The sequence below is a fragment of the Jaculus jaculus genome, chromosome 9, assembly GCF_020740685.1.
Source record: "Jaculus jaculus isolate mJacJac1 chromosome 9, mJacJac1.mat.Y.cur, whole genome shotgun sequence".
Classification (NCBI taxonomy): Eukaryota; Metazoa; Chordata; class Mammalia; order Rodentia; family Dipodidae; genus Jaculus; species Jaculus jaculus.
Window position 1 is genome coordinate 32,871,994 of NC_059110.1, and position 23,834 is coordinate 32,895,827.

The 23,834-nt window shown below is 41.4% G+C and overlaps 1 protein-coding gene, 1 non-coding gene and 1 pseudogene across 5 annotated transcripts in view; all 3 read left to right on the forward strand.

Moving 5' to 3' along the window:
• The window catches only part of LOC101604029 (vascular non-inflammatory molecule 2), a 36,288-nt gene extending 12,454 nt beyond the window's left edge, over positions 1–23,834 (forward strand). For 3 of the 4 annotated variants that reach the window (XM_045159230.1, XM_004651330.2, XM_045159231.1), the window contains 5 exons: positions 3,484–3,670; positions 15,214–15,502; positions 18,129–18,502; positions 19,960–20,130; positions 22,939–23,345. In XM_045159230.1, coding sequence (XP_045015165.1) covers positions 3,484–3,670; positions 15,214–15,502; positions 18,129–18,502; positions 19,960–20,130; positions 22,939–23,115 — 1,198 coding nt within the window. In that variant the 3' untranslated portion in view covers positions 23,116–23,345. Of the gene's footprint in view, positions 1–3,483; positions 3,671–15,213; positions 15,503–18,128; positions 18,503–19,959; positions 20,131–22,938; positions 23,346–23,487 lie in introns of those variants that run through there. The other variant, XM_045159229.1, reaches the window with a different exon arrangement.
• On the forward strand, positions 8,487–9,887 carry LOC105944741 (annotated as a pseudogene).
• On the forward strand, positions 15,628–15,791 carry LOC123463624. Its single transcript, XR_006639033.1, has one exon. It is a non-coding gene; the product is annotated as a U1 spliceosomal RNA (small nuclear RNA).

Sequence of the window (23,834 nt, forward strand, 5' to 3'; positions counted from 1 at the left end):
CGTGTGCACATAACAATAGTCTGTGAGGTCAAGAATGCAGAGGCCACTTTGTGTCCAGAACACAAGCATTCCAAAAGCACTCCTCCCCATCCCCTAGCTCCTCTGTTCTTTCCACCCCCTCTTTTGCAGTGTTCCCTGAGCCTTAGAGAGGGTGACAGAGTTGTCTCTTAGTGCTGAACACTCGACGTCACTTACTGTTAGGACGTTGATGAAATTGAGTCTCCCTGTAGTCACCACCTGCCACAAAAAGAAGCTTTTTCTGACCAAAGGTGAGAGCAGCACTCATCTTTGTGCATAAACATAAATATTTAGAGAGCATGGGCTGGAGGGATGGCTTATCAGTTAAGACATTTGCCTGCAAAGCCAAAGGACCCAGGTTCAATTCCCCAGGACCCACATAAGCCAGATGCAGAAGGTGGTACATGTGCCTGGAGTTTGCAGTGGCTGGAAGCCCTGGCATGCCTATTCCCTCTCTCTCTCTCTCTCTCTCTCTCTCTCTCTCTCTCACACACACACACACACACACACACACACACACACACACTCTGTCTTTCCCTTTTTCTCTGTCAAATAAATAAATAAAAGTAAAATATGCTAAAAAATATTTAGAGAGCAATTTGATAAGCAAGACAACCATTTAGCCAATCAATAGTAGCAGTTTCTGTCTAGGGCTTATAACCTTTCCAGCCAGAGACCTTTGACTAGATTTTCAGTATCAGGCATGAATTCTCTCCGGTGGTGCAGACATTTCTTGTTGGAACAATTTTAGACTTCTTGTTAAAAACATTCATGGCAACTGTGTGAAAGAGTGGATGGTCACAGGACCTCTCGTAACTGGGGGAGGCCGGGCACGAGTTTACTTATTCTGTGTGGTCATAAACTCCTTTCACAACCAGAGCAGCATGCGCTTGACAAACTGGACATGCATCGTCACCCTTGCCACACAGCGGAGGCTGATTCAGCTGGAGGAATGCCACTGTGTTTCCCAGAGTTAGGGAGCATCGAAGGACCAGCAGGCTTGGGGATGGAAGTCAGGTTCAGTTTCTGCATCCTTAGGTATTTGCTCCCCTCCAGACACCAGGGTGGAGGCGTTCTCATGACCTTTCCTCATGAAAGTCTGGCACAAGAAGATAGGTCAGGAGCTAGAGAATCAGAAGCCATGATGAGGGGCTGGAGAGATGGCACGAGGTTTAGCACTGCTTGCTTGCAAAGCTAATAGGTTGTGAGAAAAGCCTTATACACCAAGCAGTACATTGCATCTGGAGCTTGTTTGCAACAAGAGACCCTGGCTCCCCTTCTCTCATCCTCTCTCTCCTCCCTTCCTCTTTTTTCTCCCCTCCTTCCCTCCCTCCCTCTTTCTCTCTCTCTCTTTCTTTCTTTCCTTCCTTGCAAGTACAGAGAGATAGAACAGAGAGAATTCATGTACCAGGGCCTACAGCCTCTCTGCAATCAGACTCAAGGTGCATGCACCACTTTGTATGTTTTGCTTTACGTGGGTACTGGAAATTGAACTCAGGTCATTAGGCTTTGTAGACAAGTGCCTTTACCACTGAGCCATCTCTCCAGCACCCCCCCCCCTTAATAAAAATATTTTATTTTTATTTATTTATTAGAGTCTGGCGGGCAGGGGGCTGAGAGAATGGGTATGCCAGGGCCTCTAGCTACTGCAAATGAACTCTAGACACATGTGCCACCATGTGCATCTGGCTTATGTGGGACCTGGAGAATAAAACCTGGGTCTTTAGGCTTCACAGGCATGTGCTTTAACCACTAAGCAATCTCTGCAGCTCTCTCCCCCTCTTTCTCTTCTCTCACTCAAATATTAAAAAATATAACACTATGATGATTTCACCTGTGGAAGGTGTCTCCAAACAGAATAGGTATAAGGCTTAAGCTATAGATAATTTTGGTTTTCAGACTCAGGGAAGATGAGGAAAGACCAGTAAAGAAACAAGAAATCAAAGAGGAGAATGAATGGGTGAGTGCAGTCACAGCCAGGGAGAGGCGTGCTTCTAGGGAGGGGGTAATGAACTTTGCCACCTACTGCAGATAAGTAAGCTGAGAACAGATCCGATTCAAAGTCACTATTGCCATTAGAAGAATTAAGGTATTCACAGGAAAGTTAAGCTAAGAGCTTCGAATGAGAGTGGGGACAGGAGGAACTGGAGTTGTAAAAATCTTTCCAGAAATTTTGCTATCAAAGGGAACTGAGAGTTGAAGCTATTTCTGGGAGGGCCTATAGGATGAAGAGTAGTTTATAATTTATTTGTTTTGTGGCAGGCTAGGAGTCCTAGAGCATATTTCATGCTGATGTAATGATACAGTAGAGGTGATACAAAAGAATGAAGAAGGAATTGTGGGATCATAAATATGTTGTTGAAAATAGCATGTTTAGGTATCATCTGCAGTCTTTTAAATATGATTTTTCTTTTGCTTGCCTGGCTCAGTGGCGCATGCCTTTTATCCCAGCACTAGAGGCTGAAGTAGGAGGATCTCAGTGAGTTCGAGGCCAGGCTGGGCTATAGAATGAATTTTATATCAACCAGGGATAGAGTGAGACTTGAGTTCCAAAAGTCAAAGCAAATAAATAAATATATTTTTCAATTTTTTTTTTCTTTTCAAACTAACAATGACTCTCCTACCTCTGCCTCCTAAGTGCTGTGATTCAAGGCATAAGCCACCATGCCTGACTCAAGCTCGCCTCTTTTGATGGCAAGAAGGTTGTCACAACTGCAGTAGGAAGAGTGTAACGTTCCTAATAACTGTTGGAGTTACAGGAAGGAGCCCCGCATGTCTGATCTGATTTTTCCTTTTTTTGGGGGGGGGTTGAGGTAGGGTCTCACTCTAGTTCAGGCTGACCTGTAATTCACTATGTAGTCTCAGGGTGGCCTTGAACTCATGATAATCCTCTTATCTCTTACTTCCAAAGTGCTGAGATTAAATGCACCCCCTCTCCCCTGGTTTTCTGATCATTTTTGATGGCCCATCCCCGCAGCATGGTTGACGCTGTAATCCAGGGGAAAGTATGAAAAAATGCTCCTGTCGGCCAGGCTCAGTCATGTGTTCACTTCAGAGCATGACACAGAATAGCTGTGGAATAACTATGAGTACCAGAGCAAAAACAGCTGTGAAATTCTTAAGCTTAGTGCTGGGATTAAAGGTGTGCACCTCCACACCCAGGAGAGAGAGAGAGAGAGAGAAAGAGAGAATGGGCACATCAGGGCCTCTAGCTGCTGCAGATGAGCTCTAGATACATATGCCACCTTGTGTATTTGGCTATAAGCAGGTACTGGGGAATTGAACTTGGGTTCTTAGTCTTTGCAGGCAAATACCTTAACTACAGAGCCATCTCTTCAGCCCTCAATGGGTAGTTTTCATATGGACTTTAGTTATACATAGGATCTTATTGCCGTTACTGTTTCTGTAGGAACTAACCTAAACACTTCTAGGAATTTAAGTGTCTTAATTTACAATTTGATTTAGATTTGGTCACACACCCATACAAGAAAGACTCAGCTGCCTGGCCAAGAACAACTCTATCTATGTCGTAGCAAATATTGGAGACAGAAAGCCATGCAAGTCCCATGGATGCCCTCATAATGGCTACTATCAGTACAATACTGATGTGGTATACGATAAAGAGGGAAAACTCGTGGCACGCTATCATAAGGTAAGACAGAGGCAGATATAAGCTGGAACACGGTATGGGAGTGAGGAAATGCTGCAGTAAGTGTAAGTTTCATCCCTATATAAAGTGATATTGCTAGAGATTTTTAGTGTGAATGATCAAGAAAGACAATGGCATTCAAGAGAGTAGCTAATTTGGAAAAATGAAAATAGATTTGTCAATAAGTGCACTAGTGCCAAGACTGAGGCAATTTTTTATATACATTAAAGAAATGTTTTGTGAAATATTTGTATTTATTTATTTGAGAGAGAGAGGGTGAAAGAATGGGTGCACCAGGGCCTCTAGCGACTGCAAATGATTTCCAGATGCATGCACCACTTTGTGCATCTAGCTTACTTGGGTTCTGGGGAATGGAACCTGGGTCCTTAGGCTTGTGGGCAATTGCCTTAACTGCTAAGCCATCTCTCCAGCCCTGACCCTACCTTGAGAAAACCAAAACCAAACCAAGCTAAAAGAAAATAAAGCAAAAAGCCTCCCAAAATGTAAACTCAGAAGAGTGATGTTAAATGATCTTCAACATGTATCTGTACTGGAAAAAAACAAAAACAAAAACATGGGTCAATATACGTGTATCAATTTGTATATTTATAATAAATAAAATATAAAAGTTTTAAAAGCTTTCATAATTTTGTAGGTTTGAACATTTCATATATTATTAATTTCACATCTATTGTAAATTTTATATATAATTAAACTTTCATTTTCTTTTCAAAGTATGTGTCACACTTGAAATAGAAATGTCAGCTCCTCCATTTTCTTGTTTGGGAGGCTTTTGCATCAGTAGTATTAGCTTTTTTTTTTTTTTAATTTATTTTTGTTTTGTGTTTTTGAGGTAAGGTCTTACTCTAGTTCAAGCTGACCTGGAATTCACTATGTAGTCTCAGGGTGGCTCGAACTCTCAAGATCCTCCTACCTCTGTCTCCTGAGTGCTGGGATTAAAGGCACACACCACCACGCTTGGCTGTATGATTAGCTTTTAATGCAATTTAGTGTAAGAATCATCTTAAGCTCTTCAGGTCCGGGGATGTGGCTCAGTGGGTAGAGTACCTGCTTAGTGTGCACAAAGCCCTGAGTTTGACAGCCAGTGCCATTTAGACTGGGCATAGTGTCACATGCCAATCCATAATCCCAGCACTCTGGGAAGTAGAGTATGGAGAATCAGAAGTTCAAGACCAACCTAGACTACATGAGACCTTGTCTCAAAATAAGCAAAAACCAAATAAAGAAAAGGACAAAGCGTTTTAAGCTATCTTTCATGCAGATGTTGACTAGTTAACAGTGGTTACTTCACTGGGCCAAGTAAGCTGCAGGGTGGGCCAGTGCATGAATATGGTCAAGGTCTGAGGCATCTTCAGTCATCCCAAATTGAGAGGAACTCATTGCCTCTTAGGTTGCCATGGGAACATGACCTGTGAGCTCTGAGATGATAGAAGTACCACTGTTGATTGGTTCTTTTCTTTCTTTCACTGTGGTTTTGTTTTTGTATCCCACACTGCCCTCAAACTTGCTGTGTTACACAGGATGGCATTGAACATCTGGTCTTCTATCTGCTGAATGCTAGCATTAAAGATTTGGGGTACCATGCCTGGTTTACGTAGTGCTGGAATCACACCCAGGGAACTGTGCAAGCTAGGCTTGCACTCCACCAAGAGAACTTCATCCCAAGCCACTCAGTTTTTTTGGTTTTTCAAGATAGGGTCTCACTCTAGCCCAGGCTGACCTGGAATTCACTATGTAGTCTCAGGGTGGCCTTGAACTTATAATGATCTTCCTACCTCTGCCTCCCGAGTGCTGGGATTAAAGGAGTGTGCCACCATGTCTAGTTTAGTTCTTTAAAATTATTTTTTAATTGACAGTTTCTATACTTATAGACAATAAACCATGATAATTCCCTCCCCCCCCACTTTCCCCTTCACAACTCCACTCTCCATCATATCCTCTCCCTCTCTCAACCAGTCTCTTTTATTTTGATGTCATTGTGTTTTTCTCCTATTATGAGGATCTTATAAAGGTACTGGTAGGTACTGCAAGGTCATGGATATTAAGGTCAATTTCTGTCTGGACAGTTGCATTGTAAGGAGTCATACCCTTCCTTTGGCTCTTACATTAATTCTCCCACCTCTTCCACAATGGACCCTGAGCCTTGGGGAATATGATAGAGATATTTCAGTGCTAGACACTCCTCTGTCACTTCTTCTCAGCACTATGTTGCCTTTTGATTCATCCCAGTGGTCACCACCATCTGAAAAGAGAAGCTTCTCTAACCAAAAGTGAGAGTAGTAGCATTAATCTATGAATTTAAACATTAAGTGTACTGTTTTCAGGGCAGTTTGGTGAGAATAATATATGCATTTAGGCAGATAAGAGCAGGCTTTATACCCCTAAGACTCATGACCTCCCCTGCCATAGGCTTTTGATTAGGTTTTCAGTACCAGGCATGTATTCCCTCCCTTAGATCAGGCCTGCAGTCCAATTACAGAGCACTTGGTTTCCCCCAGAGCAGACATGCCACTATTGCACCTGTTTGGTCATTTGGCCTGTCTGGCCAAACTTGAAGCTTCAGTGTCCACTGTTTTCACTGCTGATGACTTCTGTATCCCATAGGGCTGTATGCAGTATATCTTTTTCCAGCTTTCAGTTGGCTGGTCTACAGGGAGAAGGTTTTCAGCTCAGCACCAGCTTGATTTCTCAGTGACCTTGCTGCGCAGGCATGTGAAGTCTTCATCAGTAGGGTCTTACCATCTGTTTCTCATGGGAAACCAGGGGCCTTGGCAATAGGCTGTAATGTTTTAAAGGCAACAGGCCTGGCCAACAACTCACTGGAAGGTATCCCATCCCTGGCACTGAAAAATTTCAAGTAGCAACCTATGGTTTCTGGATGTGCCATTATCCAAAAAAGTAGGCTCTCATATGTCTTATTCAGAATATCTTGAATTTTGATTGACCCTCTTCCCACCCTTCTCCTACTCAGTTGCTTCCCTTGGCCTCACTTAGGCCAGTCCACTCTCTATAATCTGTTCTTCTACTTAGATATATACAATATCATCCCCTCAAGTCTTTCCCCTCTTCTCCTTCCCTTACAGCCTTTTTCTAGCTTTTTGGCCTCTGCTGTTGATTTTTGGTTCCAGCTCACACACAAGTCTAAACATTTGTAGCTAGTATCCACATATGAGAGAGAACATGCGACGTTTGGCTTTCTGGGCCTGGGTTACCCCACTAAGTATAATCTTTTACAGATCCATCCATTTTTCTGCAAATCTCATTTTTCTTTACCGGTGAATAGAACTTCATTGTGTAAATGTACCACATCTTTATTATCCATTCATCTATTGAAGGACATATAGGCTGGTTCCATTTCCTACTTGTTGTGAATAGACCAGCAACAAACATGGTTGTGCAAGTATCCCTAAGGTATGGATATGTGCATAGGAATGCTATAGATGGATCATATGGTAAATCTGTTTTTAATTGTCTCAAGAACCTCCACACTGATTTCCACTATGGCTGTACCAGACTACATTCCCATCAGCAGTGTAGAAGGGTTCCCCTTTTTCCGCATCATCACCAATATTTATTTTCATTTGTTTCCTTGATGATAGCCATTCTGACAGGAGTGAGATAGAATCTCAAAGTAGTTTTAAATTGCATTTCCCTGATGGCTAAGTATGTACAACACTTTGTAGATGTTTACATGCCATATGTATTTCTTCCTTTGAGAAACCTCTATTTAGTTCCGTAGCCCATAGCCCATTTTTGTTTGTTTTCATTTTTGGTTTTTCAAGGTAGGGTCTCACTCTAGCCCAGGGTGACCTGGAATTCACTATGTAGTGCCACGGTGGCCTCCAACTCATGGTGATCCACCCACCTCTGCCTCCTGAGTGCTGGGATTCTGTTTTTTGAGTTCTTTGTATATTCTGGATATTAATCCTGTGTCAGATGTGTGGCTGGGAAAGATTTTTCTTCCATTCTGTAGGTTGTCTCTTTGCTCTATTCACAGTGTCCTTTGCTGTGCAAAAGCTTTGTAATTTCATGAGATTCCAGTGGTTGATTAGTGGTTATTTCCTGAACAATTGGGTTTATATTCAGAAAGTCATTACCTATGCCAATATGTTGAAGGGTTTCCCCTATCATTTCTCTAGCAGTTTCAGAGTTTCAGGTCTGATATTAAGGTCCCTGATCCATTTAGACTTGATTCTTATGCATGGAGAAAAAGAAGGATCTATTTTCATCCTTCTGCATATAGATATCCAATTTTCCCAGCAGCACTTGTTGAAGAGGCTACCTTTTCTTCAATGAATATTTTGGGCATTTTTATCAAAAATCAGCTTACTATAGCTGCCTGGATTAACATCTGGGTCCTCTGTTCTGTTCCACTGATGTATGTGTCTGTCTTTGTGCCAGCATCATGCTGTTTTTCTTACTATGGCTTTGTAATACAGCTTAAAATCGGGTATGGTGGGCTGGAGAGATTGCTTAGTGGTTAAGGGGCTTGCTTGCAAAGCCAAAGGACCTCAGTTTGATTCCCCAATACCCATGTAAACCAGATGCACAAGGTGGCATATGCTTCTGGAGTTTGTTTGCAGCAGCTGGAACGTCCATCCTTTCTCTCTGTCTCTCTCACTCTGCCTCTTTCCTCTCTCAAATAAATAAATAAAAATAAGATATTGAACCACAGGCCTTGGCCGAGGAGGCGGCAGCTTGTGGTTTCTGGGCCCGCCCACACCATGAGACCAGGGCCTGGATTTGAGGCTGAGAGCCACAAAGCTGCTACAGCCTCTGTTGGGTGATGGTGTCTTTTATGAATAATCAAAAGCAGCAAAAACCAATGCTATCAGGCCAGCATTTTAAATCCAGAAAAAGAGATGAAAAAGAGAGTTTGGACCCTACTCAGTTTCAAGACTCTATTATTCAAGGCTTAACTGAAACTGGTACTGATTTGGAAGCAGTAATTAAGTGTTTTGATGCTTCTGGAGCAAAAGTTGACTACCACTGCTATGCAGAAACATTCTGGTGGCTGGTGGAATGGTGGCCCCAGGTGGTACACTGGCAGATGACATGATGCACCCAGATGTGTGCGTGTTTGCAGCACAAGAAGACCTAGAGACCATGCAAGCATTTGCTCGGGTTAAAAACAAGTTAATCAGGTGCTACAAATACCTGGAGAAAGGGTTTGAAGATGAAGTCAAAAAAGTTGCTGCTCTTTTTTTTTTTTTTTCCCAAGGTAGAGTTTCACTCTAGCTCAGGCTCTCCTGGAATTCACTATATAATCTCAGGGTGGCCTTGAACTCATGGCAATCCTCCTACCTCTGCCTCCCAAGTTCTGGGATTAAAGGCATGAGCCACCATGCCCAGCTGCTGCTCTTAAAAGGTTTTTCGGAGTCAGAGAGGAACATACTGGCTGTTTACTGGGTTTCTTTTGGCTAATGGAACACTGAATACATCCATTCTAAATAGCCTTTATAATGAGAACTTGGTGAATGAAGGAGTTTCAACAGGTTTTGTTGTAAAGCTCTTCAAATCATGTATAAATGAAAATGACATCAATGCAGTAGCTACAAATCTCCAGAAAGTCAGCATGGATAACAGACAATGGACCTTTTTCCTGCCAATAAGCAAAGCGTTGAACACTTCACTAAGTATTTCACAGAGGCAGGCTTGAAAGAACTTTCAGAGTATGTGTGGAATCAGCAGACCATAGAAACTCGGAAGGAGCTCCAGAAAGAACTTCAAGAACAGATGTCACGTGGTGATCCATTTAAGGATATAATTTTACATGTGAAGGAGGAAATGAAAAAAAACAATATCCCAGAACCAGTTGCCATTGGCATAGTCTGGTCTAGTGTAATGAGCACTGTGGAATGGAATGAAAAAGAGGAGCTTGTAGCAGAGCAAGCCATCAAGCGCTTGAAGCAATACAGCCCTCTACTAGATGCCTTTACTACTCAAGGTCAGTCTGAGCAGACTTGGTTACTGAGATTCAGGAGTATTGCTATGACCACATTCATTTCATGAAAACCTTCCAGAAAATAGTGGTGCTTTTTTATAAAGCGGAAGTCTTGAGTGAAGAACCCATTCTGAAGTGGTATAAAGATGCACGTGCTGCAAAGGGGGAAGTGTCTTCCTTGAGCAAATGAAAAGGTTTGTAGAATGGCTCAAAAATGCTGAAGAGTGTGAGTCAGAAATGGAAGAAGGTGGCTGAGTTTTGAAGCCATGTCCTCAGTACAGCAAACAGAGTTGTAGAGAAAATGTCACGTCTCACGTGTCCTGGCTCTCACAGCTTCCTACCTCCCTGTATCAAACACGATATAAGGGCCTTCATGGCAAATTTTATTTTAACTGTTTCTATGGTTACTGGAAATGTTGGGTTTAGTTTCTAAAACCATGTTTTAAGTAGCTATGGGAGATTTGAGTCTAATGTTGTATTAGTTTTTTCAGTTATCTTCTAAAAGTTCTGTTTGCAAATTAAACTATAAAAGTATCTATTCTCAAAAGGCAATGATTTGTGTGATAATTGGTATGTCCAGAGCCCTATTCACCAATGAAAATCTTACATAACGAATTCATAATATGAATCCTGAGTATTTGGAACATTTGCCTATGTGTTGACATTGTCTTGCACTTTGAATCCCAGATGTATGTAAGTTCAGTTGTTTGCTCGCTGTCCTGGAGAACAAAAGAGGCAGAGGAGCTTTTGTGTTCAGTTTGTATCTTTCCAGGTGAAACAGATATTTCCACACAAGCATTTTATAATCAGAACACATAGATTGGTAGGAAAGGACTTCTTGAGTGTGAGTACAGGAAATCCCATCAAAATTTGTGAAAATGTTGGGGCGATCAGGATGCTCTAATGGATCTAAGGACACCATTTCCTGTAGTAACTAGTAAGAGCAGTGATAGCTGTCCCCATGGTTGTCCTGGACTGGCTTCATTCTCTCAGCCTCCAGTAGTGACTCAAACACCTGGCTGTAAGCATACCTAGTTGCCATTTTTAATTGCCAAGAGCCAAATATTTCTTTTAGATGATTAATCCATTTATTTTAACAGCTGCCTTTTAATTTTCATCTTGTTGCTATCTATTTGTAGGAAAGTAGGAAAAATGTTGCCACATTTTCATGTGGAAAGGCTTATCTTGAAGGTTTTTTAATTGGGAAAAGAAAATAGCCTAAAATAATGTCACCATAGACTGAAGGGAAATTACCCCATTTGAAGGTGCCATTCTTAAGTCAAGAATTCGTTTTTTAAAAGTTCACCTTGAGCTGGGAGTGGTGGCGCACACCTTTAATCCCAGCACTTGGGAAGCAGAGGTAGGAGGATTGCCTGCCGTGAGTTTGAGGCCACCCTGAGACTACATAGTGAATTCCAGGTCAGCCTGAGCTAGAGTAAGAACTTACCTTGAAAAACAAAAAACAAACAAACAAAAATAAAAGTTCACCTTGAGAAAATAATATGCAGTATACTTTGAAATAAAGGCATAATAACCTTAGCATTGTAACTGAAAAACATTGTTGAATGGAGTTTTTTGTTGAATGAATGATGATAAAGTTTTATGCACAGGTAAAATGTACTACCTAGATATCTGTGTAGTGATCTACTTTTACTTTGTAATTTGCAGTCTTCAAAAGACTTTTTAAAAAATAAAGTCCAAATGGGCAAAACAAGCAAGGGTGCTGTTCTCTTGGTGAAATGGGTACCAGCACAAGGGTGAAGGAGATTGACACAGAGAACAATAAACTCCTACCATATCAGATATCCAGAGACCCAGAGGCCCCCATCAACTCATCACTGAAGCAGACCAAAAATGAACCCAATGTGGCTCAGGGAAATTTTGCAGAAGAGGGGGCAGAAAGAATGTCAGAGCCACATGTTGGGTCAAGATATGCAGAGACATTTATCTTACCCATACTGTGGGCTAACTCCACAATGCATGACCCATATACCTCAACAAGGAGGGGCCAGGGGAAGGGGGTAGTACATGGATGAGCCTAACAATGGTACCAACTTGACTGTATTCACTGAGTACAAAACTAATTAGTAAAAAATTAATAAATTAAAAAAAAAGTCCATCCTTACACTTTGGTTTGATAATTCTTTTTGTTTTGTAAATTCCATTTGAATATCTAATAGTAAGCTATATGATGTGTGTTCAGATGTCTTTACTATATAAGCATTAAATAATTCTTTTCATCCTTAAAAAAATTAAGATATTGGTGATACTACCAGCCTTATTTTGTTGTTTGTTTTATTTATTTACTTGAGAGCGACAGACAGAGAGAGAAAAAGGGGGAGAGAGAGAGAGAGAGAGAGAAAATGGGTGAGCCAGGGCCTCCAGCCACTGCAAATGAACTCCAGACACGTGCGCCCCCTTGTGCATCTGACTAACTTGGGTCCTGGGGAACCGAGCCTCGAACCGGGGTCCTTATGCTTCACAGGCAAGCACTTAACCGCTAAGCCATCTCTCCAGCCCTACCAGCCTTATTTTTGTTGCTCAAAATTGTTTTGGCTATTCAAGGTTTTGTGAGCTTCCAAATGGCTTTTACGATTTTTTTTCTATTTCTCTCTTTAAAACTTTATTTTTATTTATTTATTTGAAAGACAGAGAGAGAGAGAGAGAGAAAAGGAGAGAGAAAGTGTGGTCACACCAGGCCCTCCAGCAGCAGTTCAGCAACCGAACTCCAGATGCATGCACCCCCTTGTGCATCTGGCTTACGTGGGTCCTGGAGAGTCAGACTGGGATCTTTTGGCTTTACAGGCAAACACCCTAACCACTAAATGCTAAGCCACCTCTCCAGCCCCATTTTTTCCCCCTTTTTCTATGAAGAATGCCATGGAATTTTAATGGGAATTGCATTAAATGTGTAGATTGCTTTTGATAAGATTGACATTTTCACAATATTGATTCTTCCAATCCAAGAACATGGGATGTCTTTCCATTTCTTAGTGTCTGCTGCAATTTCTTTTCTTTTCTTTTCTTTTTTTTTTCTTTTGGTTTTTCGAGGTAGGGTTTCATTCTAGTTCAGGTTGATCTGGAATTCACTATGTAGTTTCAGGGTGGTCTTGAACCTTGAACTCATGGCAGTTCTCCTACCTCTGCCTCCCGAGTGCTGGGATTAGAGGCATGTGTCACCATGCCTGACTCCTTCTGCAATTTCTTTCTTGAGTGTTTTAAAGTTCTCATTGTAGAGATCCTTCACTTCCTTGGTTAGGTTTATTTCAAGATTTTTTTTTGTTTTGTTTTTTGAGGCAATTGTGAGTGGGAGAGATTCCCTGATTTCATCCTCTGCATGTTTGTTGTTAGTGTATAGGAAAGCTACTTATTTCTGTGTGTTTATTTGTATCTTGCTACGTTGCTAAAAGTGTTTGTCAGCTCTAACAGTTTGCTGGTAGAGTCTTTAGGGTCCTATATGTATAGAATCGTATCATCTGAAAATAAGGATAATTTGACTTCTTCCTTTCCAATTTATATCACTTTTCTGAGTGTCTCTTGCCTTATTGCTATAGCAAAGACTTCCAGTACTATATTAAATAAAAGTGGGAGAAGTGGACACCCTTGTTTTGTTCCTGAATTTAGTGGAACAGCTTCAAGTTTTTCCTCATTTAGTATCATGTTGGCTGTAAGTTTGTCATAAATAGCCTTTATTATATTGAGATATGTTCCTTCTTTTCCCAGTTTCTGTAGGACTTTTACCATGAAGGGATGTTGGATTTCGTCAAATGCCCTTTCTGCATGTATTATCGGTTTGCTGGTTTGCATGTATGTTGAACCATCCCCGCATCTCTGGGAAAAGCCTAATTGGTTGGGATGAATGATCTTTCTGATATAATTTTGTATTCCGTTTGCCAACATTTTGTTGAGAATTTTTGCATCTATGTTCATGATGGAGATTGGTCTGTAATTTTCGTTTTTGTTCTGTTTTTGGTGTTGGTATCAGGATGATGCTGGTTTTGTAAAAAGAGTTCAGTAGAATTCCTTCCTTTTCTATTTATGGAAAAGTTTGAGAAGCAGCCGTGTTAATTCATCCATGAATCTCTGGTAAAATTCACCAGTGAATCCATCTGGGCCTAGACTTTTTAGTTCGGAATTTTTTTTGTTTTTGTTTGTTTGTTTTGTTTTGCGAGGTAGGGTCTCACTCTGGCCCAGGCTGACCTGGAATTAAATCTGTCATCTCAGGGTGGCCTGGAACTCATGGCAATCCTCCTACCTCTGCCTCCTGAGTGCTGGGATTAAAGGCGTGCGCCACCACGGAAATTTTTTTTTAACTGCTAGCATCTCTGTACTTGTTATAGGTCTATTTAAATAGTTTGTCTCATCTTGATTTAATTTTGGTAAGTCATATGAATCAAGGAAATCATCCATTTCTTTCAGATTTTCAAAATTAGAGACATATATATTCTTAAAGTAAATCCTTTTGAATTTCTGAATTTCTTTCGTATCTGTTGTAATGGTGCCTTTTTCATCTCTAATTTTATTAATTTTGTCTCTTTCTTCTGGTCAGATTTGCTAAGGGTTTATCAATCTTGTTTATCCTTTCAAAGAACCAAGTTTTTGCTTCATTGATTCTTTGGATAGATTTTTTTTTGTTTTTATTTCATTAATTTCTGCCCTAGTCTTTATTATTTCTTCCTGTGTACTGATCTTTGGTTTGCCTTGCTCTTCTTTTTGCAAAGCCTTAAGATAAAGCATTAAATTGTTTACTTGTGAACTCTCTAATTTCTTAATGTAGGCACTTAGAACTATAAATTTCCCTCTCAGGACTGCCTTCATTGTGTCCCAAAGGTTTTGGTATGTTGTATTCTCATCATCATTTGATTCTATGAATTTATTGATTTCTTCAGTGACCCATTCATCATTCAATAGTATACTGTTTAGTCTCCATGAATTTCTCTATGCTCTGTAATTTTTCTTGTTGCTTATTTGTAGTATAATCACATTGTGGTCAGGTAGAGTACAATGAATTATTTCAGTTTTCCTGTATTTGTTAAGATTTGCTTGTGTCCTAATATATGGTCTGTTTTGGAGCATGTTCCATGTACTGCTGAGAAAAATGTGTATTCTGCAGCATTTGTTCCATGACATCATTTAATCCAGATGTCTCTCTGTTTATTTTTTTTGCCAGGATGACCTATCAATTGATGAGAGTGGGAATTGAAGTTACCCACTACAATTGTGTTTGGTGTTTTCTGTGATCTTAAGTCTAGTAGTGTTTGTTTGGTGAAATCAGTTCTTGTTTGTTTGATAGAGTCTTATGTAGATGGAGGGAGGGAGGGAGGGAGGGAGGGAGGGAGGGAGGGAGAGAGAGAGAGAGAGAGAGAGAGAGAGAGAGAGAGAGAGAGAGAACACTAACTGTGGGCATGCTGCTTTCTCTTCTATATTTTCTTAGGGAGTTTACTTCTAATTTCCTGATTCAATCACTGCCTTGGAGATTCCCTGCAGTTAACTCTAGCCAAATCTGTGCTGATTTTGGAAGGTTTTTATGAGTCTTGTCCTCAGAAAGCAAGTCTTTACTAACTTTTTGTGTTTATTACAGTACCACCTCTACTCAGAGATTCAGTTTGATATCCCCGAAAAACCAGAGTTGGTGACTTTCAACACCACATTTGGAAGGTTTGGCATTTTCACGTGCTTTGATATCCTCTTCCATGACCCCGCCGTGACCCTAGTGAGAGATTTCCACGTGGACACCATACTGTTTCCCACAGCATGGATGAATGTTTTGCCCCTTTTGACAGCTATTGAATTCCATTCAGCATGGGCAATGGGCATGGGAGTTAATCTTCTTGCAGCTAACCTACATCATGTCAGGCTAAATATGACAGGTAAATCACCATCCATGAAGTTTGCAGTTTATATTTCTAAATACAGAGAAACAAATGCCTTGTGTGATCTATTGTATTGTTTTCTATTGAAACTCTTTACTCTTTGGTATCTTTTACAAGAAAAGATATTTATTTGATAAAGGAGACATCATGATCATAGAGGTAGTTTTCCCTGGGCAAGGCTTGTCTATTGTCCTTTGGACGTGCTGACCCCTACTATTTCCCCAAATGCAGGAAATTAGACTGCATAATTTGTGGTAGTGGGGGACTGTGTTCGCACCCTCCCCTGAGAAAAAGAAAGAAAAAAAGAAGGGAGGGGCTGGCAAGATGGCTCAGTAAAGTGCTTGCTTGCAAAGGCTGATAGACTGGGTTTGATTCCCCAGTACCCATGTAAAGCCAGATGCGCAAAGTGGCGCGTGTGTCCAGAGTGTTTGATTAGAAAATTTAAAGTTATGCTGAAACATTTATGTAATCATTTAATTTCATGTGATTAATACAAGTCACTATGATGGATATTAACATCTAACCTTGCAGATTAGAAACAGAAAAAACAGTGCAAGAGAGAGAGAGAGACTATCAGAGCACAAGTAACATGGTAAGGGTCTCCAGCTAGTCAGCAGACAAGCAGTGAACTAACAGAACACCATACCAGAGGTTATATTTCTTATATGCTACCTTTTAAACAATTATGACCTTAAAATTTCAAAGCAATGGTGGATTAAACCAACAAGCACCTATTACTCAAGTTTCTCTTCTTCAGGAAATTGAGAGTGGCTTAAGTCATCTCTCAGACTATGGGCTGGGCTAGCAAGTATACAAAAGTGGGTCTGTTCCAGTAGGGCCTCACTCTAGTCCAGGTGGACTTAGAAATCACTCTGTATCCTCAGGTTGCTTTCAAACTCATGGCAGGCCTCCTACCTTATCCTCCCAACTTCTGGGACTAAAGTCTAAGAAACCCTGTCTTGAAGAGTAATGTGTGAGCAATTAAGAATGACATGACTACTCTTACCTACAGGCACGCACACAGTATACGTGTGCATCCGTATACATACACATGAGCACACACACACCACACACACACGTCAAAAATATACCTTGTGACTGCTCTGACCTCCATAGGCTTACACGCGCAGCACACATGTGCATCCGCATACATACAGACAAGCACACACATGCATCACATATACATGTCAAAAAAGAAAGAAATAAAAGTAAAACACACAGATAAGAGAGGTGGGGAAGAAAGAGACCAAGAGACAGACAAGGCAGAGGGGGAAGGAAAAGGAAGCCACATTGCCATTTGCCACCTGTTACCACTATCCCTTCTCCCACATTCTGCTCATGGGAAGGGAAGTATAGAGTCTCTCATGGAGACAAGAGTAATGAAAGATGCACCTTCTTCCTTTTTTTCACTTATTTTTAATTTTTAAAAATATTTGAATAAGAGGTGATATATATAAACAGCTAGTTGTGGTGATCATATATATATATATAGAGAGAGGGGGGAAGGGGGAGGGAGAATGGACCTCTAGACACTGCAGAAAGGCCTTCTAGCCACTGTGCCAGGGCCTCTAGCCAGTATAAACAAATTGCAGTAGACACATGCGCCACCTTGTGCACTTGGCTTACATGTGTACTGGGGAATCAAATTTGGGTCCTTAGGCTTTATAGGCAAGCACCTTAACTGTTAAATCATCTCTTCAGCCCTATTCCTTTTATTTATTTTTCTTTTCCTGTTTTTATTTTTTGACCTGGGTTCTCATTTTAGCCCAGGCTGACCTGGAAAACTCTGTGGCCCCAAGCTGGCCTCGCACTCACAGTGATCTTCCTACTCTGCCTCCCAAGTGCTACATTAAAGGTGTATTCCGCCACACCTAGCTGTTTATTTTATTTATTTGTTTTGGTGTTTTGATGTAGGGTCTCCCCTAGGCCTGACCTGGAATTGATTATGTAGTCTCAAGGTGGCCTGAACTCATGGTGATCCTCCTACCTCTGCCTCCCAAGTGCTGGGATTAAAGGTGTGTACCACCACACCTAGATGTTTGTTTAGTTTTGAAAATCACCACAGTAGAGACAGGACAGAAGTTTGTAGTACCTTTTCCTACCTTTCTAGAATTACTGAGCAAAATGATTTTTATATTTGGTTTAATTTTCCATCATGCTACTAAGTAATGATCTTATATATAAAGTTTATTTGAAATGCGATCATCAGACATCTACTGTAATCTCTCCAAAGCGAGCAAAAGAGAATCAGTTTGGTATTGATGGCAACTGGAAAACCCGTATGTCTTCATTGTCACTTATATGGTGACTGATCACATGTCCAGTTCTATTCTTTTTAAATGTTTTAAATATTTTTATTTATATAAGAGAAAGAGAGGGAGAGACAGTGTGTGTGCATGGCCATGCCAGAGCTTCCTACCACTGCAAATGAACTCCAGCACATGAGCCAACTTGTGTATCTCACTTTTACATGGGTCATGGTGAATCAAGCCCTGTCAGGCAGACCTTGCAAGCAAGCACCTTTAAGCCTTGATCCATCTCAACAGCCCGATATGCCAGTGTTGTTTGTGTGTGCATACATACATGCATGCTGTTACTTTAGTGACTGTTTTTCCATTCACAGGGAGTGGTATCTATGCACCACACTCTCCAAAAGTGTACCACTATGACATGGAAACAGACTTGGGAAAGATGCTCTTGGCAGAACTCGATTCCCATCCCCGGTCTTCTCCTAGCTACCCAGTAGCAGTGAATTGGAGTACCTACGCCGTGGCTCAAGAGCCATTCCCGCTACAGAGAAAAGCTTTTGGCGGATTTATTTCCCGGGATGAGTTCAATTTCACAGAACTTTTTGAAGATGCAGGAAATCTTACAGTCTGCCAAAAAGAATTATGTTGTCACTTAAGCTACAGAATGTTAGGAAAAGAAGAGCATGAAGTGTATGTTGTGGGAGCTTTCACGGGACTTCATGGCCGAAGGAGAAGAGAGTACTGGCAGGTAAACCTGGCATTCCTCACTGAGAGGACTGCAGCGCCTGCAGATTCCAAGTTAGCTTTTGTTCCAGGAAACCAAGTGCTTTTTCCTTTTCTCTTCTTTTCTTTCTTTCTCTTTTCTTTTCTTTTCTTTTCTTTTCTTTTTTTTGAGGTAAGGTCTCACTCTAGCCCAGGCTGACCTGGAATTCACTCTGTAGTCTCAGGCTGGCCTTGAATTCAGAGCAATCCTCCTACCTCTGCCACCTGAGTTCTGGGATTAAATGTGTCTGCCACCACATCCAGCTCCTTTAGCCCTTTTTTTAAAAATTTTATTTTTATTTATTTGACAGAGAAAGAGGGGTCGAGAGAGAGAGACAGAGAGAGAGAGAGAGAGAGAGAGAGAGAGAGAGAGAGAGAAAGAATGGGCATGCCAGGGCTTTCAGCCTCTGTAGACAAACTCCAGACTCATGCACCCCCTTGTGCATCTGGCTAATGTGGGTCTTGGGGAATCGAACTTGGGTCTGTTGGCTTTGCAGGCAAATGTCTTAACTGCTAAGCCATCCCTCCAGCCCCCTTTTTATAATTTTTATTTTTTGTTTTTTTGAGGTAGGATCTTGCTCTGTCCCAGGCTGACCTGGACCAGAATTCACTGTATAGTCTCAGGCTGGCCTTACCGTCTTCATCTAAAGAAAAGAATATGGAAGCTGGCAGTGGTGACACACACCTTTAGTTCTCACACTGGGGATGCTGAGGTAGAAAGATTGCCATGAGTTTGAGGCCAGCCTAGGGCTACAGAGTGAGTTCTAGGTCAGCCTGGGATAGAGACCCTACCTTGAGAAGCCCCTCCCCCAAAATAAACAAGAAATAAAGCAGAAATATGGAAAAAGAGATGAGGTTCAGGGATGGTCAAAGTACTAAACTTTACATCTGTAATACAGTTGCCCAAAGACCTCCACTTCCTTTAGCTCAATGCCATCATTTACATAGCAAGTGGATAGTTTAAATCTAATTTTGAACCTACTTCTTTCTTTCAGTACACTGCTATCTAGAAAGGTTCTCAAATTATTTGCCATTTTCCAAAAGAGCAGGTAGTTACAAGAAATATGCCTTAATCTCCAGAACTGTGGAAAGAAGGGAGGGAAGGAGGAAGAGAAGGAGGGAGGGAGGGAGGGCGGGAGGGAGGAGAGGGAGGGCCCCAATCCCCCCCGCCCCCCACCTTTTATTTTGTTTTTCAAGGTAAGGTCTCACCCTAGATCAGGCTGACCTGAAATTCACTATGTAGTCTCAGGGTGGCCTCGAACTCTCGGATATATCCTCCTACCTCTGTCTCCCAAGTGCTGGGATTAAAGGCATGCTCCACCACGCCCGGTTCCAAATCCCTTTTTTGAGAAAGCTTGCCTTGCGATGGTCACAGCCCAGTCACCTGTTCTAGTGTAAGAAACTGGCATGTAAGACATTATATTTATCTCTTTTTGCTTGCAGGTATGCACAATGCTGAAGTGTAAATCGGCTAGTCTCAAGACTTGTGGACAACCGGTAGAAACCGCTTCCACGAGATTTGATATGTTTTCCCTCAGTGGTACATTCGGAACAGAGTATGTTTTTCCTGAAGTGCTCCTTTCTAAAGTGCATCTGTCCCCTGGAAATTTCGAGGTAAGAATATTTAAAGATTGTGTTCACCTTTTTAGTTCTCTGAAGCCCATAAAGCAGGCTGTGGCAACTGTGTAGGAAGTTCTCTCAAAACTTAGTGACTTTAAATAATGCCCATTTCCAGAAACCTGATTTGTGCTTTGATGATTTGAGCTGGGTGAGTCAAGGGTGCTTTTCTGGTTGGCATGGATTTAGCTGATGTTGGCTGGGCTCCTAAGTCCACTAGATAGGGGCTAGGTTGGGATTGGCTGGGTTGTAGATGAATGGATGTTGAAAGATTAGCTCGGTTGAGTCATCAAATGTGTACTTGTTTACGTTTTTGTTGAATGAGTCCAAGAGCATGGAAAGGAAAAGACATAACAGGCAGCTTTATTTACAAGTCTCTGCTTGCACAGTTAGGAGTATCTTATCAACCATAGCAGGTTACATGAGCAGTGTATATTCAAGTCTACAAGACATCAGTGACTCAGGTCTCTCAAGGGAACAGCTAAAAAGCCAGATTGTAAGAGGCAGTAGAGAGAAACTTCATGGCTGTTTCTTTTTTTTTAAATCATTTATAGTAAGTAATTCTCAAGTGATGACATTTCATGGACATAGCACAGTAACAAACTCAGGACCTATAAGCTTGAATGAGTTACCATTCATTGTATAATTTTTGTTTATACATTTAATTTTCTTTTGTTACATGCAAGGACAAAGCAAAAATAAGGTAATTGAGTCAATTATAAAGCTATTACCAATTCATTTGCAAGGTATGCTATTTTCAAGTTAGATTTATGACCATAGTTTTATATCTTCTAATTTCTCTTTGTTTTTGTTTTTGGTCTTGCTCTAGCTTAGGCTGACCTGAAATTTACTATGGAGACTCAGGGTGGTCTCAAACTCACGGTGATCCTCCTATCTCTGCCTCCTAAGTGCTGGGATTAAAGGCGTGTGTCACCATGCCTGGGCAGATTAAAATATTTTGTTCTGTGCAGCTAAAGCTTTGGCACACAGTGCTGGCTGAAAGTTGGGAAACCCATAGGAATGGAATCCTTGGCACCCACAGAAGTTGTCTAGGTTGGAGTTCGTGAGCAAGTTGAGGTTGGAAAAAAAGCATAGCTACCAGCTAGAAAAGCTCATGAGCAGACTTGGGACAATGGCTCAGGAGGCAACATGCTTGCCTGTAAATAGGACCCGAGCTTGGATCCCCAACACTCATGGGAAAGTTTGGCATGGCAGCTTGTATCTGAACTCCCAGCTCTTTGTTGCTGGAGACATGAAGATCCCTGGAACTCACTGGCCAGCCAGTCTAGCTGAATTTGTGAGCTCCGGGTTCAGTGAGAGGGCCTACCTCAAAACATAAGGTGGAGAGTCACATAAGGTGGTAGACACTGACATTGAACCTCTAGCCTCCACATTCACTCACATGGTACAGCTATGCAATGCACCCTTATACACAGAGAGGTGTTTGAGGATGCTAGAGGTTGAAAGAACTCAGTCTATAGTGACCTCATTTCTTGCTGTGACAGTTATCCCAAATGATTCAGATGTGGAAAATCATCAGAGAATAATGCTGAGAATAAATGTTTGTTTTAAATTTTAAATTATTTTATTATTTATTTGAGAGACAGAGGCAAATAGAGAGAGAAAATGGGCATGCTAGGGACTTTAGCCACTGCAAACAAACTCCAGATACATGTCTCACCGTGTGCATTTGGCTTATGTGGGTCCTAGAGAATCGAACCTGGGTCCTTGGTCTTCACAGGCCAGTACCTTAACCACTAAGCTATCTCTCCAGCCCTGAGAATAAATGTTTAAGCCACAGTCTCTACAGGTCTGGATTCTCTGTGAGTCATTCTCTGGCTCCTTGTTTTTGAATGGGAAGGAGAGAAGAAAAGGATGGCATCTATACTTAGGACTTTATGTATAATTATCATTTGGAGTTTGTCCTTCCTATTCCAGTTCATTTTCACAACATGGAGACAAGACAGAGATATGGGTGGTGGAGAATTGAACTTTGTGGATGTCAGGCTTTCTTGGGCCATCATGTTTGTGCAGCAAGCTCTCTTACCTGCTGAGCCATTTTCCCGGCCCCAACTATTTCCTTTTGAAATGAGATTCACTTAGCTAGAGCACAAAGAACTGTCATGTGGAGAAGGTTCTCCACTGGCAAATTCTCCCATGTGTGTAAAGTACAGTTATGATTTCTTGTTTTATGAATACAGAAGAGAACAAAAGGGATTAGGCATTTGTGGAAAAGATGTTTAGGGAGGCAAGCCAGTCTTAGACATAGTGCTTCTCCTCTTTAGGGCTGGAGTTGCAAAGATCATGTAGGATAGGGCTGTCTGTTTTCTCTAAATAAAGTCAAAGAGTAGGCCAGGTGTGGTGGTATGTGCCTACACCTAGCATTTCCTTTACTCTTCCAGTTTCTGCTTGCACACTGAGTCTGCCATGAAGCTCCTGGAGAACACTCTCAGCTTTTCCGTCTTTTCACAGGCTCTGTCCATTGTGGGAGGGAAACCAATCACACCTTTTCTCCTGAGACCTCCCAAGCCCTTCTCCATTTCTTGAGAAATATTAACTTCCTGGTTCCCAGTTGTCTTTCACATCATTTGACCTAATTAATCCATACTGCTGAGGATGGTGACTCTTCAGTAGTGGTAATGTTAAAGTGTGCCTGTCTTTTTTACATGTGAGGTAGCTGTTCTCTGCCAGTCCTGTCTGCTCCTCCCTTTCCAGGCACAGGTGACTTGATCAGCCACCATATTCAGGATGGCTGCAATGTGTATGTTAGTAAGGCTGACTGTACTGTTGTCACTTTGTCTCTAGGTGCTGGAAGATGGGCGTTTGACAAACAAGAATGGGACACCTGGACCGATCTTAACCGTGTCTCTGTTTGGGAGGTGGTACACGAAGGATTCCCTTTACAGCTCATGTATGACCAACAATCCCATGTTAATTTACCTGCTCATTTCCACACTATTAATGATGTTTAAAATATTGTAATGATCTAGAGCATTTCTTTATCATTTTTGCTTAACAGGTTTTGCTAAATTTGTCTTGCAGAGTCCCAAGTTAGAAAGGGCCGTCTCTGCAGCATCAACCAATGATGTCTTCCTTTTCCCATCAAAGATTATTATTATTTTCTTGTTTTGGTTTTTGTTTTTCTTGAGATAGGGTTTCACTCTAGTCTAGGCTGAGCTTGAATTCACTGTGTAGTCTCAGGGTGACCTTGAACTCCTGGCGATCCTCCTAGCTCTGTCTCCTGAGTGCTGGGATTAAATGCATGTGCCACCATGCCTGGCTCAAAGATTACTTTTTTTTTTTTTTTTTAAGTATTGCGTTTTACTGTCTTTTGTTTTGACTACCCTAAAATAGGTGTGGCATAATGAACAGAAGGAAGGAAAAAATGAGGATCCGACTGCAGCTCCAGTTTTGTTTGCTGTGAGACTTGGAGCATGCTTGCGTGGGGTCAAGAGGGAAAAGCAGAATTTCAGAGCCATCACGAGCACAGCTGTGCCCTTGAAGAGAAGAGCAGTGATGGGAATTGGAAGGGTGCTGGCTGAATCTCCTTGGACATTAAAGAACCATTTGAACTCACCCAGTTTTCTTTGCTAATGATTAGGATGAGATAGGTGTTTGATCAGATGGAAAATAATTTTCTTTCTCTCTTTCTTCCCTTCCCTTCCTCTGCCCTCTCTCCTTCCCTCTCTTCTCCTTCCTTT